Source organism: Notolabrus celidotus, chromosome 1, assembly GCF_009762535.1.
Source record: "Notolabrus celidotus isolate fNotCel1 chromosome 1, fNotCel1.pri, whole genome shotgun sequence".
Lineage (NCBI taxonomy): Eukaryota > Metazoa > Chordata > Actinopteri > Labriformes > Labridae > Notolabrus > Notolabrus celidotus.
The window spans coordinates 37,760,718-37,779,119 of record NC_048272.1 but is presented as its reverse complement, the minus strand read 5'-3'; the positions used below and the strand labels follow the sequence as shown (position 1 = coordinate 37,779,119).

At 38.3% G+C, this 18,402-nt stretch overlaps 1 protein-coding gene and 1 long non-coding RNA gene across 2 annotated transcripts; one reads left to right on the top strand and one right to left on the bottom strand.

The window, feature by feature from the left end:
* Positions 1-7,208: 7,208 nt before the first annotated feature.
* Positions 7,209-10,980, bottom strand: barx1 (BARX homeobox 1). Its single transcript, XM_034689426.1, has 4 exons — positions 10,232-10,980; positions 8,768-9,062; positions 8,216-8,300; positions 7,209-7,703 (listed from the first exon to the last, which is right to left on the bottom strand). The coding sequence occupies exons 1-4, from the start codon at positions 10,431-10,433 to the stop codon at positions 7,536-7,538; spliced, it is 750 nt and encodes a 249-aa protein (XP_034545317.1). The 5' UTR covers positions 10,434-10,980; the 3' UTR covers positions 7,209-7,535.
* On the top strand, positions 10,536-16,516 carry LOC117817004. Its single transcript, XR_004632071.1, has 4 exons — positions 10,536-11,099; positions 11,384-11,464; positions 15,241-15,321; positions 16,186-16,516. It is a non-coding gene; the product is annotated as an uncharacterized LOC117817004 (long non-coding RNA).
* The last annotated feature ends 1,886 nt before the right edge of the window (positions 16,517-18,402 follow it).

Below are 18,402 nucleotides of genomic sequence, written 5' to 3'. Positions count from 1 at the left end.
AATCTTGATATCCTCTGAACCTTTGTTAGAAAAAAATTGACCCCGTACAGTGTGTGCAGATAGAGAAATTAGGTATTCAGACTGAAGCCATTTTTTGTACCAGGCTGTAAACATGTTTATTTCTGCTGTAAAGATCAGCTTTTTTGAATTGGTGTGTATGTGGTTTCAGGTACTTCCGGAGCCAGCCTCAAGCGGATCCTTGATGAACTGCAGTTTTTAACACTTCCGCATTGGACTCATATTTTTGAGACCGGAGGTTGCCACTTAAACAGAACCAAGCGGCAACCTCTGGTCTCAAAATATGAAACTTATGAGTTTTTGCCCAAATAAGGACATGACTGACTTGATTGACAGGCGGGAACACATAGCTGTTGGCTAGGAGGCTCAAATCCCGCCTCTTTACATCATACTAAGTTATGTTGAGTTCAACATTTCCAATATGGCTCCCGCCGACGATTGGCTTCAAAACAGCGCTCAGGAACAGATGGGTGACATCACGGATACTACGTCCATTATTTGTACAGACTATGATCAGGACCTACCTTAGAGTAACATTATAGACTGTATAAAATATGTAGGTAGTATCCGTGACGTCACCCATCTGTTTTTGAAGAGCTGTTTTGAGGCCAATCATCGGCGGCAGCCGTATTGCTGCTGTCGAGCCAGTGTGACGCAAACAGGCGGGCTTTGAGCCTCCTAGCCAACAGCTACAGTGTTCCCGAAAGCAGCTGTGCCTCTCATTGGAAGACTAGTAATCACAATATCTTCGAAATTGCCGCGTTAGAAAAAAATTCCCCCCCTGTACAGTGTGTGCCGATCGAGAAATGAGCTATCCAGACTACACTCGTCTTTTGTACCAGACTGTAAACATGTTTATTTCTGCTGTAAAGATCGGCTTTTTCCCATTCATGTGTATGTGACCTCCAGTACTTCTGGAGCCAGCCTCAAGCGGATCCTTGATGAACTGCAGTTTATAACACTTCCGTATTGGACTCATATTTTTAGACTGGAGTAACATAGAGGTTTATAATTATCACATGAGAGCAGCAGACTATCAAGTACAAAGTTGCTTTTGTAAACATGCTCGCTAACAGTTGCTTATTTACACACAGGGCAATAAGCAGTCAGTGTAGTGTTGACCCAATGAATTCAAGTCTGTTTAAAATTCATTAGGATTGTGTAGTCCTCACCTTCGACTCTCTGAGGTAAAAGTTTTTTTAGTGTTAGAAGTTTTTTTCACCAGCTGCGTCTCGACTGAAGCCATCAGCTATTACATGAAGTTAGCTTTGTCCCTGAAAACAGCTGCTTTCTGTAGGTCGATGAGAGAAGTCAGAGTGAATCAAATCAGCAAAGTTAATGCTGTAAACACAAATCAATAGGCTCCATCGATGTGAGGTTAACTGAGTATCATGAGTGACTTTCACAAGAAGTCAATTAAACCTTTAACTGTTTATACAACACTGTTAAGCACTTCATTCCCAACGATGTGATTGGTGATATTAATAATGACATTTAATCGAGCAGTTCTCTCCTCAGTGTTTCCCCTGAGTGGACTCAGCCATGTCCGCTCCATCTTCGTGGGCTCCTTCAGAAAGTATCTCTCTGCTTGTTTACTCTCTAACCCCCCGCCTGCATTTCTTTGGGTAACATATTGAGCAATGATAACAAATCTCATTTAACCTCAACATCACTCAGTCAGAAAGATCCCCACAAGCAGGATTTGTAACGATCTTGGTTGTGAAAGCAGGCATGTTGTCGGGGAGCGTCCAGTGAAAACAAAGAGAAGAATGGCAGAGCTAATGTGGAGCTGGTCCTGCTCAGAGTTGGGTTTCAGTCTAATTGGGATCATACGCCGCATGTGCACTTTTGGCACATACGTTAGATTAATCAGGGGCTCTTTAATCGTGGAGAAATTCTCCTGTGCGTGGCCGGGCGGACGCTGGGCCCCCCCTCACAGACCCCCAGCCTGCATGGGCTCCGTCTAAGCACAGACCTTTTGACTCTATAAACACCCAAGCTCAGAAATTGGGGTCAACCTCTCATTGCTAGCACCAGAGCACTATCATGCCACCACAAAGGGTCCCCTTAATGATTAAATTACACCGAGTCTAGATGTTGCGAATCTGCAGATTCCTGGCGGCTGACTCTTCCTCCTGATTGTAATTTATGTCGGAAGTCATTGCTGTCCAACACTCGAGCCGTTCAAAGCCCAGGAGAGAGGATGTGCACGTGGATGAAGTCTGCATCGTGCAGCCGGCTGCAGCTTTAATCTGCACCGACCTCACACAGTCACCTTTTTCCATTTACAAACTGACAACAGTCATAAATGTATTCCCAAAATGTGCTCTTGTTTTTCTTTCTTATTGCCGGGACTCTTTTGCCAACCTGAGCTCTGCCCTGTGTTTACGTTAACCTGTCATTAATCTGCATATGATTAAGCCCTGACATACATTTGACATTCTGGGAGAGGACTGATTAGCCATTTACTTGGATGATGATGATGGTTGGTGTGTGTGTGTGTGTGTGTGTGTGTGTGTGTGTGTGTGTGTGTGTGTGTGTGTGTGTGTGTGTGTGTGTGTGTGTGTGTGTGTGCGCGTGAGCCACAGATGTGGATCTTTAGCTGAAACTGAGAGCTGTTAAGTTTGAGACCACCGTGTAAAACAGAGGTGCACTCAGAAAAAAGATGATGCTGCGGATGATTAGCAGGAATTTAAAGAATCTAGGATCTGTAATTTTTGAAAAGAGCTGCCAGTGAAAATTATTAGAGAGCTTTTTATCCTTTGAGGTATCACTGTCTGCTTTTTCTGCTGAGTGAAACTAATAGGCCGTAAATATAATGAAGTAGGTTTCATGGTTTTGGGGGGATTGGGCTTGTCATTCATGCAATAATTCAAAATATTCAGCTTAATGAGAGTTGGAGCTCATTATAGCCATTAAAAATAGTTTAAGTGTGAGGCTCAAAGAGGATGAATATCAGGCGACACAGCAGGTCTTTACATTTATTAAGAGAGAGAATAGCGTACAAGACAATAAAAAGCAGGCATCCTGCAAAAAAAGTTGCATTACAATGTGTGCTGATGCAAACTAAAACTTTTCCAGCACTAAATCGTGTCCATCCTATGTCGGCCAGGAGATAAAGACTTGCAGTGTTGGTATCAAGGACTTCTTTAAGACCTGTTTCCTCTGCCTGAATGATCTCGGTGCTCTCGCTTTGTTCCTGTGTTTACAGCACTTTCAGACGTGCTGACATCAGCGCTCATGTTTGCCACATTATGAGCCAGCTGCTTATTGATCCCACACACTCCAGCTTCAAGGACAACACCTTAACCTCAAGGTCATCAGGCTCAAAACGCAGCCTGTGGAGAACAGACAGGGTTAAAATACAGAGAGGCACATGTTACACTGCGCAGTCTGTGACACATTTAAACTTTCAGCTCTGTAGTGAGCAGTGGATGAGTTGCTTAAGACGTAGTCAACAAAGTCTGGATCAAATTCTGAGTTTTCATTTCTCATTTTAAACACATTTTCCAGATTCATGCTGGACTTAAATATCATATTTATGATTCAATAGCATTTCTTATAATAAAGGACATTAAAGTCATTGTGAAGAATATTTGCTTTAAAAGAAAAATGTTTTAAAATCATTGCAGCTTTGAGAGTCTCTCGGTTTTGTAGTTTGTCAGAACAGAAATAAATATTTTGTTCACAAAGTTTGGCTGAAATTTTTTTTTTTTTTATAAGTAAAGGCTGAAAATGTTGAAAAAGAACATGTAGAACACAATTTCTACTATTGTTCAAATACATATATGACTCCTTATTACACTTTATGTGTGTCAATTTAGTATTTTTAATTAATTTTTGATATTAGAAAATTATTTGGGTGGAGGCTTCAAATAAGCTCTCTCAGTTTTTTGCCTCTTCCTTTTTTGTGTGGATTTTTTTTTATTCTGCAAATAAATAAGCATAAACATAAACAGACTCACACTTGCAAGTTAAAATGTCCTTACAGGAAATACAATTCACGCCTGGTCTTCTCTTTATTATTTTTATTTATGATCATCATTCTCTTTTGGGTTATTTTTTTGCCTGTTTGCAAGGCCTCTGTTCATGTGTGTTGTTTTGACGTAGCCTGTTTTGTGTTTGTGTCGTTGTGAGGCTGAGATCTTACTTTTTCTCGATCTGTGTGATGCATCTGTATTTTTTAAATTATTTTGTGAGATACAAAATTTAAAATAAATGTAAACACAACTGGATCAAGCTAAAATATTCAAACATTTTTGTTTTTATGATGTAGCCTACTTAAAAAGTACATTTTATTTTTTGTATTATTATTTTGTGCTTGCTCCTTCTCTTACCCCCTCAGTTTTGAACTGACAACTTTCCAATTGCTACTGTCATATAATTATATATTATGTTATTATTATTATTATTATTATTATTATTATTATTATTATTATTATTATTATTATTATTATTATTATTATTATTATTATTATCTTACAGCAGTCATCTGAACTTTGTTGAAATGCCTTAAACTCTTTACCAGTATACTTTCTATTAGTTTTTCCGCTGTTCCGTGTCATGTGTTTTGTACAACTTTGTAAACTGTCCTTTGCATATTTGTCAATCACGAAAATCACTAATAAAAAAAAAAAAGGTTAGCCTATATATATCGTCCAGTGAAGAATCTTGTCTCCGGTGATGTTACAGAGATAAAAAAAAAAGCAGTATGCCTGCTGAGTTCACTCACACAAGATCAAATGATCGTTTTATAGCTGAATAAAAATTAAAGTAACTATGTGAATGTAAAACTGGCTGTTTGATTCACAGGTATTTTGTCATTTGAATAATTCGGCTTGTTTAAAGACGGTTGTCGGGCTCTTTTTGCCTTTATGTTATCTTATTATCTATTTTATTTTTAATATCTATTCTTTTTAACTAATAGTATTTTTTATTGATATTTTGGTTTTAAGCTTATACAACTGCGGTAGTTTTAAAATGTTCTATATAAATAAAGTTTGACTTGACTTATTCGAATAATGTGGATCTTCTATTTTTCATTGCAGTCGCGCGTCCATAAGACCACAATATTTAACTTTCATTCATTAGAAAAAGGACTACGCATTAATAAACAATAGGACATGGAATAAAAAGTATTTTAAAATTCCAGGAAGAAAAATCTATTTTCAACAGAGAAAAAATGTTTTATCATGAATTTTAAATTACTTGTACTTGTGACCCACGTTGTATGACTCCTTGTTAACAATTAACTGTAAAAAAAAAACCTTTTTATTTATAACGTGTGATGTTGTCTGCAGAGCAGTGACACAGTTTGCATCACTCCAGCAGAGTGTTTTTAGGAATCTAAAGCCCCCATCAGTCCGCTGTGCTCAGTGATCCGCGTGTAATAAAGCTAGTGTTAAACCCGCATTTCACGCACGTACGCACGTACACACACACACACACACACACACACACACACACACGTAGAGCTGTTGTGAGATGTGATGACAGAGCACAGGAGCGGGCCTCGACGGTTTACAGTCAACAAGATGCGTTCACGTGAAGGGCCATGGCATCTTAAAGGGACAGACACTTCACACACAAAGTAAAGGCCTCACGCGCGCCTACCTGCATGAAGCAGAAACCACATCAAACATCGAGTGACATGAAGGGAACATAAAGGGGAATTTCCAAAGATTTACCGCCTTTATAATTTAGAGATTTCATATTCCTGTCAGTTCCATTTGGACTACATTAAGACCTTGTCAAATAAAATAAAAAAATAAAGTATTATTTAAAAAAACAAAAAACGAGGTAAGGCCTTTAAATAAATAAAATCCGTTCTCTCCTTCAGATGAATAACTCAGTCATGTGAAGCTGCTCAGGCGAAATAAAACGTACAGACCTGGACAATATGAATCTGGTCTCTGAATGTAGACAGGCTGTTAAAAGACTCCACAAGCACTGATTATCAATTCATCTTTCATTGTCGGATGAAGCAACAATAATAACATTTAGCTGCAATAATTCTGATTTGTCCAACCGAGCCTGAACGCGTCAGAGCTTAAAAAGTGACCAGACATCAAATCAAACTGCGTCTTAGTCTCAGTTTGTGGAATAGTCACGACATTTTCTTGAACATAATTAGACAAAATCCCCCTTTTTCATGTCAGTCACATTGAAGTGTCTTCTTTATACAGAGGGAATGGAATATGCTCTTCCAACCCAACAACCAGTGTTTTTAAACATCCAGGAAATATCACAATGCTTTCAGAAAATCACACGGCGAGTCCTGACCGATAAGAAAGTATATATAATAACATAAATTATATAACTATACACTGAGAAATCAAACAACACAAGAAAGAAATTAAGGTTTATGTTACCACAGAAGCGCACACGCATGCGCGCTAAGGAGCGTGCATTCTTTACGTGGAAGTCAATTCACTGACTTTAAGATTGTATTTTATATTTGATAGAATATTTAACTGGCATTTAATACACAGTTTGGATTTAATTAAAACCGAGCTGTGGCCATGTTGCTGTACACAAAACTATAACAACACGCTCCACTTGGCAGCTTGTGGCTCATCCTAAAATCTTAGAACAAGTAAGCAAATAGGATGGCTATACACCACACCTCATGTAAATATTCAACGTATTGTCTTTTCCTGCAGCAGGAAATCAAAAAGGATTTCAGAAAAAAATATGAAAATGAAAATGAGAAGAATTCATATTCTTTTCTCTGCATGTTCATACGCTCCTTTAACGGACTCTGCCTCAAGTGAACAGTTAAAATGTGTTAATCTGTGTTTTAACATGTGCTGCATGTCTCCTGCTAATCTCTCTAAGAACCTTAATTTATCCTCCTGTGGACATTTGTTTGATTGCCCGCCTGCTTTTCATCTCTTTGCATGAGACAATGCAACAAAGCCTGCTGCATTAGTGACTCTCTCGCTCTCTCTTTTCTCTCTCACTGTTTTATTTTCTAATGTGTGGTGTTTGATTTATAGGCTGAGAAATATGAGAGGAATTCATAAATGAAGGTATGTGACCATATTAGGTCCTGAGCTATGACTGTGTGTGACAGATGACAAGCCTCTATGCTATACTATCATCATGCACTGGATAAAAAGCTGACCGTGCCCTGAATAACAAACAGAGAGCAGTATTAGTGAAAATATATTTAATAATTAAACAGCATAGTTACACAAAAGGAATGCAGAACAGACGAGTGAGAGTGGATCCTTAGAATATAAAGGTCAGACCTACTGCAAAGTTTGAGTTCCCTCCTCAACAGCAGCGAGTTCATCGTGAGGGAATGCACAGAGGGCTACGACATAGACACAGGGCTGTAACAGTTCAGGTCTCTGCAGGGCCTGAGTGTCTCTGCAGTCTGGGTGAGGGGTCCAGCTTCAGGAGCATCCTCTCAATGTTTTTTTTTTTTCAGACGTGCCCCCATCCAAGAGATACAAACTGACAGTCCCAGAGTTCTGCATACACAGTCAGAGTTCTGCAGGGCTGCGGCTGGGTCACTCCTCCTGGGCGCTCTCTGGATGGGAGCTGGAGCCTTCTGACTGAGGGTCGGCCTCAGTAGCAGATCTCTCCTGCTCAGAGAGCTGCTCACTGCTGGGGATGGAGTTCTTCTTTGGGCGGCCTTTTGGTTTGGTCGGAGACTCCAGGCCTCCTCCCTGCAGCACCTGCAGGTGGAATAAAGGTAGTAAGGACAGGTGTAAGTTCACAGTAGAAAGAAAGGTGACGTACATGACCTCTTATTGGTGAATGTTACAATCCAAAGTGACAGCACAGACCAAGTTTTAATTTATACTTTGTTGTTTCTTACTTACATGGAACAAAAATTAGGATAACAAATTCATATAACCTTCTTCAGAGTTTGTTTAACAGTCTGAGGACCTTTTGACTTGTCAGCTAATTCAGCCCGTCTGCAGCTAGTCTAAGTCAGAGCTAATCCTCTCCACAAAACTGTTTCCAATAACTTTTAATTGAAAATAAAACAGAGAAATATTCTAATTGTTTTTCTTCTTTTTCTCTATCACTAACTAGTTACATTTTTAGTTCTAAGGCTACACTTTTATAACCCAGCAACATGTTAGACACATACAAGTGGCTACTATTATTCATCATTATCAAATGAGACATAAAAATTAAAAAAAAAAAAAAATTATATTCATTATTTTCAAAGTCTACTTACAATTTTCTTCCATTTCATCCTTCTGTTCTGGTACCATGTTTTCACCTGCAACTGACTGAGACCCAACGACTCAGCAAGGTCTATTCTGTGAGGAGGAAACACAACACCAAACATGTAAACTGGATATCAGTGTTTGTTAATGCATGTCTGAGACAAAGATCATCAGTAATTGTTGAACTTATAGTCATTAAAGTAAGTAAGAAGGGATGCTGGTGGTATTAATTATGACTGATGCAATAATTTTATTGTGCATCATAAAGCCCACTTCTACAGTAATCAAGGATAACCTGGAATCAGCACTGAGGTCATGTCAAGTGTAAAAAGACTTATTGCAACATTTGAAGACTTGAGTGTAAAAAATCTTCAATAAGCAGCTTTTAATTTCTTCCAGCCTGTTTTGTTTATATGAAATAGTTAAGAGGAAATAAATTAACTCATAACGAAATAACGACTCTGACTCTGACTCTTTTTTTCCTGGTTTAATATGCTTATGCTCTGATGTGAAGTCCCCCCCCTCCCCCCTACAGCCCTGCTAACAGGCAGTAAACTCACCTATCGGGCGTGGACAGATACTTCTGCTTCTCGAAGCGTTTCTCCAGGCCCATGAGCTGCAGCTCGGTGAACACGGTGCGGCTCCTGCGGCCCTTCTTCGTCTTGCTGCCTCCGTGCTCCAGTCCGTGCTCCAGCTTCCCGCGGAGATGCAGGTCCAGCGGCAGGTGGTGTGACGCCGCGCCGACCTGAAGGCCCGGAGCCCCGGACAGCAGCGGGGAGCCGAGCGAGGGGCCCAGCGAGCAGGACAGTGGGGAGATGGGGAACTTGAGGAGGCTTGTCTGGTCGGCTTTGAGCACTAAAGTGACCGAGAATGAACAAAGACACACACATGAAGGTTTGAGATTAAGGTGCTGTTTTAGCAGGTTTGGACAGGTTCATGGAGGAGAACTGACACTGTTGTCTCGGGGAGCAGCAGGTAGCCTGTCAGTGAACCGACACTCAGCAAATGAACAGCAATTTGATTACACAAACAGTGTGTGAGATGAGACTGTCTCTGAAGGCACAATGGAATCAAAGTCAAACTATAATCAGAATCTCAGGTCAAAATGAGGGCCGTACTGCCGCATTAGACCCATAATGCATCACCTGCTGCAGACAGGGCAGACTAAATGTTCATGACACATTTAGAATAAAGTAACATGCTGACTGATTTTAAAGAGCAAGAATAATGGAGCTTTATCATCATGATGGGAGGAAAATCTTAACACGATGTAGTGTCATATTATTAGACAACACTGCTGTTTGTGTCATTTATTAAGGTATTTTCAGTTATAGATTTAGTATGTTTTTCCACCTCGTTTGATTTAACAATGAACTAATAAAACGCATCTGACAGACAGACACACATTGAAGATTATGATGGAAAAAATGATGAGCAGAAATAAAAGCCTGAGAGTGGATGCAGGAATCGGTTCATATGCTGCATTATGAAGAAAAAGGCATTCATAATGTATCTGTTATTATTTTAACCTCCAAAATAAAATAGGTTCATACTTGAATTGGCCTATACATTTTTTCATTTTAACCTGCTGATCATGAAACTTGATTTTACGCAATTTTACGCATAGAGCTAAAACAGGGCCGATGTTAAATTGGAGTATTAGATCTTGTTTGTTGCCCTGAGTTTTTTTTCTCAATAAATAAAAAGGCTAAAACTCCACGACTTCACAAAATGGGGGGATCTATTTCTTTCTTTGCTCGATTAAGTAGATAATAGAACTATCAAATGTTCGCTTTACCATTGCAAACAGTACGCTATTTTCCGTTTCTATAAATAGTTTTACATGGAACAAAAGCTGACGTGATATTTCTATAAATGCTCTTTATCAACAGAAAAGTAACATTTATAAAATGACTGAACATTTGAATTCCAATTTATCATTAGCATTGATAATCTCTTGTATTAAAAGGCAACCTGTTATTATTATTTTACCAGCATGGCACCACAGACTCGTTCTCTCTTACCCAGTTGGTTATGGAAAGGCCGCGTGGACAGGAGCGCATGCACCCCGAATTTAAGGAACTCTCCTGCCGGAGCAGACACTTTGTGCTCCGGGTGATCAGTCAGGATCTCCTCTATCATGAAACTCCTGTAGCGATGAGTTCTATGGTCGGGGTGAAGTTCTGGAGGATAGTAATGCGCCCCCATGTCCAAATGATGCTGCATAGTGTGGCTGTGCGGTCACTTCAACAAACAGCAAGCGACTACCGATAACCACTCCTTCAGTGGCCCGAACGAGCTGTCATATTCCCGCTGTAGAGTCTTTTTAGTCCAGAGATCAAGACTGTAAATCAAAGGTATCCTCAGGGTCTGGATCAAGCAGAATATCACGCACAGGAAGCCGATATTTCTGCGCGTCTCTGCGTCTTCGTTGGCTTTTACGCATTAGGCCACTCCTGGGCAGATTTGGTTCTTTCTGGAGAAGAGCACTGGATCCGAGAAAAAAACTTGGACCCAAAACTTCCGAGCCCGGCCGTGTTCATGCCACCTCGCTGCTGGGCCACGGAGGTAAGAAGCTATTAGTCAGCCGCTGTGCGCGTCACCTTGGCAGTGAGATGAGGAATAAGCTTTTGGTTTTATGAGTCTCGTCGTAGCTCCACCTCCTCAGGGTTTGTCTGCTCGCTGCCTTCACTGAACCAAAGTTGAATGCAAAGCTGCACTTGTCTAGCATGGATTTATATGCAAAAGGGAAGAAAATAAGGGCCTGAAGGGACCAAGATTTTAAATAGGCCACCCTGCTGATGTCTTTGCGAGTTATAGGACATCAGTTTGAAGATGAGGATGAAGATGATGACGACCAACAAATGCAAGACATGACGCTCAGGTTTTCAGGTACATATAAAATAATAATCAAAACATTGAGTGAGTGAAACACACCGTTCAGATTCATGCGTAAAGATGTTCTTTGCCTGCATGTTTGATGCATTGGAAGAAGGTGTGTTTACATGCATGTCGTTTCCAGGGAATCGCAGGTTGGACATATTTTCATATCATCAGGAAATCAATACATGTAATTGTTTTACTGATGTCTCTGATACAGCCATTCAAATGATGTGATAGGATGACACTTTCGACACATTTTTTTTTAACATATAATATTACAAACATTTTTTCAGACAGTTCGAGCCGCAGAGGGATTGCTGCTTAGGCCCAGAGTTCAAATCACATGATTAAAACAGATCCTCCAGAGCATCAGGGTAAGTTCTCTTTGGGTTTTAAAAATATGAAATCGACTATCTCTAAAACCATAGAACTATTTATCATTTCAGGACGTTTTCCCTATCCCTAATGTTGAAAAAAATAAAGAAGATTATCTTCTTAATTATATTTCACAATTTCCCTTTTTTTTTGTTTCAAACTTTCACAACAAATTTTTGCTTCCTTTAAACACAGTAGACTACATGAAATTATAGGAACAGGAACTTATGGGACAATTATTCCAACTCGCATCATAGTGAGGACACAGAGCTAACAGACCACTTCTTAATCTTCACTTTAACACGCCAAGAGGGCTGCAAACAACAATCACATGATAAAGGATGAGCATACTTTTAAAAAGCTTCCAACAAATCTGAATAAAGACCCTGGACTCATGTTCAGAATTGTCATTTTTATTACCATGGAGCCTCTTATTCTAAATTCAGTTTAAGACCTCTCGGGGTATTTTTTATGGTTTGTAATATTCAAATAGTAGTAATGACCTTGACACAATTAGCTTTTTTCAGAAGATAACAAAAGCACTTCTGGCATATGGAGCAACCCATCTCCTTGTTAATACAAATGTCTTTGGTCATATACCGCATTATAATTAATAAAAGACTTACACATAAATCAGTCATATTCAGTTTTCAAAGGGTGTGTCTCTTTAGTTGCAGATTTAAGTACTGTATTTAAATCTAAAATATGCCGAGTCAATGAAGTATTCTGACTTTTTCTGTAAAAAAAAAAACAACTAAAAAATAACTTTTTTGTGCAGGAACAACTTTAAGGTTCAACAATGGATTTGCTAAAGACGTTCAGATGAATTGTTTGCTTCAAGTGTGTGTTGTCATCTTCAGTTGGAATACTTGTCACTGTTGAAATGTCTCCCCCTGGTGGTCACTGCTGAAGCTGCTGAAAGATTCCCTGCCAGAGGACAATAATTAATTCTCTTTGGTAAAAAATTAAAATTTATACGTTTACACAGAATGGGAAAGAGGATTAGGGCCACTGAAAAAAAAAGGTCCAATGTATTCTTTTTTTATTATTGTTCTGAGAAAAAAGTCAGAATTCGGAGGAAAAAAAATCAGAATTCAGAGATTACAATCAGAATTCAGACTTTTTTTTCTCAGAATAACTATAAAGAAAATATATTGGACCTTCATTTTTTTCCAGTGGCCCCAATCCTCTTCTGTAGAATAATAATACTATCTGCTTCTATTGGAAAAACATAAAAATTTACAAAATTAATAAATTTGCTGTTTAGCTAATTCCAGATACCTTGCCAGTGAGAGCCCTTAATATATATCTACCACTTCCAGAGCTTCTTTGTACAGGTACTTAAGAGGTACATAATCATTGTGATCAGGGGCATCATAGTGGGGGGACAAGTGGGACTGATCACCTAGGGCCCAAGTAAGGAGGGAGGCCCTTAATGGGCCTGAAATAAAATGTGTTTTCTACAACTCTTTTGTTTTGTTTTGTTTTGTTATAACTGCAATAAGAAAACTAAAATTGTCTGAATAAATAAATAAACATTCAGAATTCCTCTCTGGAGTTTCTTTCCGTCTCCGTGAGATGCGCGTCTCATGCCTAGAGTGGGAAATTGTCATATTTTCATAGCATCAAGTGTGGCTGAATCTGTAGGTTTTGGAGTTTTATTATATTTCATGAGGTTAGATTATACCAAATAATGTCCCCTTGTTGTTATTCAACAAGTCACTTGGATTCAAATAATCTTGTTTAAAGAGGTGGACAGTCTGAAGGTCAATATTGTGCAGTTACATTTGGAGAAATTGCAAAAAAATAGAATATATATTGGAATGTAGCTTAGATTTGAGTCAGTTAACCAGGATAGTTTTAAGCATATATTTTTGTCTAATGCAAATAAACCAGTATTGCAGCAGCAATTTTATATTTTGTAGGGTTGGCTGTGGTGATGAGGCCCACTGAGATATCGTTTCAGGGTGCCCAGAATTCCTGGCAACGCCCCTGATTGTGCTCTCCCTTCCTGAGAATCCCATCTCTGTATCCTAATGCTTCTTCACCTGTTTATTTACCAACCTAATGAAATGCAAAACTCTAGAAACATTCCTGAAACCACTGACCTTATTTACACTTGACACTGCTTCCTTATGTGCTCTTGAATTAATCATGTCTCTATTTCTTTAAAAGAGTGTCTCAAAGTCTCCCAGCACTGAAAAACGTGTCCTGCTTGTTGTAACCTCTGTTTGAGGCCAACTGTGCAGAATTAGCTTTGTGCAGAGTTTGATGTTCTCACACTTTATACTGAGGAGGTGAGTGTCTCTGTGTTCAATCAAATCTAAGTTTAACCCCTTGGTGTACAAGTTTTAATCTGTGACATAGTACATTTGGAACACTCTGCAGAGGGAAATGAGATAGAGGTTGTTACCTCTTACAAATACCTGGGTATCTTGATAGATGACTCCCTTAATTTGAAACAACATGTGCTGTACTTTGTGAGACAGCTGAGGCTTAAACTGAGTTTTTACTTTCAAAACAAATCTTGTTGCTGCAGCTTTTATGCAGTTTCTTGACTATGGTGATCTTTTGTACATGCATGTCTCAGCTCAGTGTCTTCACATGATTGATGCAGCTCACCATGCTTCCTTGAGGATCATATTAACTGTAAAGCTCTGACTCACCGTTGTGAGTTGTACTCCCAGGTTGGATTGGCCGTCTCTGGCGACTCGTAGGTTGGTCCATTGGTCCATTTTCTTTTATAAGGCAATTCTTGGTCTGCTGCCACACTAGCTCTGCACTTTTATCTTGCAGAAAAGTGCTGGACAGTATTTACTGCGCTCTTTTTAATGCTTTCTGTCCCAAAAGCTCGAACAGAAATGAGGAATAGGGCTTTTTTGTATTCTGCGCCCTCAGCCTGGAAGTTATTGCAGAATAGCATGAAACTCAAGGAGCTGATGTCACTTAATGTTTTTGAATGTTAAATGAAAGACCTTGAAGTAGAATCTTCAGGATGTAGTTGGTTTTAGTGTACCTTGTTACAACTGCCTCCTCGGTAACTGCTTTTTCAGCGACAAGCGTTGTGCTTGTAAATTGTTCTTCGGTTCTCTGTGTGTCTGTAACTTTGTGTTTTTGCTGCTGACTGTCTTGGCCAGGTCTCTCTTGAAAAAAGATCTTTAACCTCAGTGCAACTACCCTGGTTAAATAAAGGTTGAATAAATAAATAAGATTAAATAAAACCAACCAAAGAGCACATGTGTGATGCTAGAACCCAGAACCTCTAGGCTCACTGAGAATGGAGTTATCAGTGAGGTATAGGAAGTACTCTGTATCCTACAGCCATTATTTTGAAATAAAATATCTGCATATTTATGGATTCTGGTTATTGAAGGTAAAGGATATTATTCATAATGAGATAATACATTTTTGTTAAATAAGGGATTCAAATTATTTCTCAAACCCTTGCTTTCATGGAGGGGTTCCCAAAGTGTGGGTTGGGACCCCCTGGAGGGTCGCGAGACACAAATGGGGGGTCGTGAGATGTCCAGATTTTTTTTTAAAGTTTTTTAAGTTATCTAAAAATAGTACATTCTACCCATTATATGGAAGAAGGTGTGTTTACATGCATGTCGTTTCCAGGGAATCGCAGGTTGGACATATTTTCATATCATCAGGAAATCAATACATGTAATTGTTTTACTGATGTCTCTGATACAGCCATTCAAATGATGTGATAGGATGACACTTTCGACACATTTTTTTTTAACATATAATATTACAAACATTTTTTCAGACAGTTCGAGCTGCAGAGGGATTGCTGCTTAGGCCCAGAGTTCAAATCATATGATTAAAACAGATCCTCCAGAGCATCAGGGTAAGTTCTCTTTGGGTTTTAAAAATATGAAAACGACTATCTCTAAAACCATAGAACTATTTATCATTGCAGGACGTTTTCCCTATCCCTAATGTTGAAAAAAATAAAGAAGATTATCTTCTTAATTATATTTCACAATTTCCCTTTTTTTTTTTTTCAAACTTTCACAACTAATTTTTGCTTCCTTTAAACTCAGTAGACTACATGAAATTATAGGAACAGGAACTTATGGGACAATTATTCCAACTCGCATCATAGTGAGGACACAGAGCTAACATACCACTTCTTAATCTTCACTTTAACACGCCAAGAGGGCTGCAAACAACAATCACATGAACATCTCATCGATGATATCAGACACAGTGTGAGGCAGAAGAGGCGAAATGAGAAAACTATAGCCTAAGGAAATATGATAAAGGATGAGCATGGAGGGTCGCAAGACACAAATGGGGGGTCGTGAGATGTCCAGAATTTTTTTTAAGTTACCTAAAAATAGTACATTCTACCCATTATAGTAAAAATGGGTTACTGAACAGTTAACTATCAAAAGCATCAGTAGCAGTAGGTTCATTCATAACAGCACAAGAAACGGACACATGCTCATATAGGTAGGCTAAATTTCTGCAGACCAGCTAAATTAAGTCACATTAAATCACTTTGAGGGACAGTGTGGGTCGCAAGTCTTTGGCACCTATATTTTGGGGGTCGCAGGCTGAAAAGTGTGGGAACTCCTGGTCTAATGTGTTTCTTGATGTAATCTTTCAAAGACCAATCGTATCTTATTTGTATATTTGCTTTTGTGTTATCATGTTCGCAACAAAACAGATAACTCACACCTCCATCTCAAATTCTCAACCACCTCAGTCACAGCAGGAGGCTGATGCCCACTGAGCCAGAATCTGCTCCAGATCTCGGCCTGTCAGAAAAAGAGTTTCCAAACCATCAGTGCTTGTGCTCAGCTGAGATGAGTTAAATTGTGCCTGTGAGAAGATTTCACAAAAAGAACGGTCTAGGTCTGCTCTGTATGAATAGTGTCACACAATCACAGCTCCATGTTTTACTAAAGACTATTCAATCCATTGATTGACTTATTGATGTATCGTGCATCTATTTTGCACAATTTTATATATTTTCCCTCAGTGTGATTCTGTTTCACCAAACATAGGAAAACAAGTTTTGATACTGTGTAGATTTTATTTTCAGATGGCTTCATCATCCATTACAGAAATGTATAATACTGTATTTAATATATTTCGCAATACTTGCACACTTTAGAACTGCATATTCCCTGTAAACACATCACATAAACCTTTTTTATTACATTTCATCTTTCCATTCATTGTGTTCTTTTCATATTGTTTATTGTTTGTTTTATAGAGTACTTTTTATATTATGTCTGTTATTATTGTTACACTTGTAAGGTGACCACAAATAAAATGTATTATTACTATTAATAATGATAATAATAAAGAATTGCATTAATATGTTTGAGAAGTTTAGTGATCCATTGGTATCATCAGACTGAAAAATACAGAGGACTGTTTCATCTTTCCGTATCTCAAAAAATTCATCTGTAAACTTAATAAACAGACTGGAAATCATGCACAGAATGTCATTTTTCAAATATGTATCCATGTTGATCTGCTGCCAAACAAATTTAATTTGTATTCAATTTTTTTCTGAACAAAACCCCTCACCATCAGGTTAGTCTGCTAATAAAGACTGAGTTGTGAGTTTGTGTTTTTCTAAACAGTTAAATCGACCAATGAATTTACATTGTTTTGTACATATTTACTCATTTACTTCTTTATTACATCTGTTTTCTCTTCCTTTGAAAAGAACTGGAGCAGATGTATTGATACTAGCTCAAACTTTGGCTGCTTGTGATTGGAAAAGGAAACAGAAACTTTTTTTTTTCAGTCAGACTTGGACAACATGAGTATGCTCTTTAATCTGACTTGATCCCTCTGGGCTCATGCCAAAGCCTCAATGTTTAAAACTTGTTATAGAGTTAACCTGCTGTTTCATCAGGCCCCTGTCACCAGTTGATTCTTTGAAAAGCTGAAGTGTTAACCAATATGAGTTCATCGCAGTCAGTTACAAACGCTGCTTCTTAGCTTCTCTGTGTTCAGGTCTAACATGACACCACTTAATGTGGATCTACTGACTGACTGTGATGCAAGAAAATATGTGTCAGCCATTCATTGCATGGTAAATAATTGGAGTTAAAGAATTAATCAATCAATTGAATAATTTGTATTCATATTGTGCCAAAGTTATATCAAGTCTAGGCCATATTCTTTGTTTTATAATGTAAAGAGACCTAATTAACCATGAACAAGCACTTGACAACAGTGACGAGGAAAAACTTTGTCTTGACAGATAGAGACCTCAAGCAGAACCAGACTCATTGGTGAACAGCCAAGAGAAGAGACAGAAAAAGGGGGACAGACAGACTGACAGATGTGGCAAAAATGTCAACAAATAATACAGACTCATTATTACAACCCTGACAATGATAATAATGAATATTGAATATTAAAAGTAACAACTATCTTAATGGTTATTCCTTATTCATTTATTCAGATCCCCATTATCTGCCACTAACACAGCAGCTACTCTTCCTGGGGTCCACATAAAACAAACTTAACATACAAAATATACAAAAAATACAAAAACAGAAAATACAACAAACAGAAAATACAACAACCATTTCAAATAATAATGGATGTTATGTACACGTTCCAATTGATTAATATCAAGAAACATCACATAACATCACATCAAATTAAAATCAATTATAAGTGTTCATTGAAGTTATTCAATGTTAGGGTTCTTGTTAAAGTGTTCCTTTAGAAGTCTTTCAAAACTGGCCTTAGTATGCAAGTATGACTGATAATAATAGTTGTAACTGTTTAAGTGAAGTCCGTCTCAGGCAGCAGGTGGTCCACAACAAACCACAGGAACACAGGAGGGCTGCCTTCTTTACCATCGATGCACTGGGGATTTGATTTTGTGAAAGCAAACAATACAGAACAATAACAAGTGACATGATACATTACAATACTATATGACATAAGT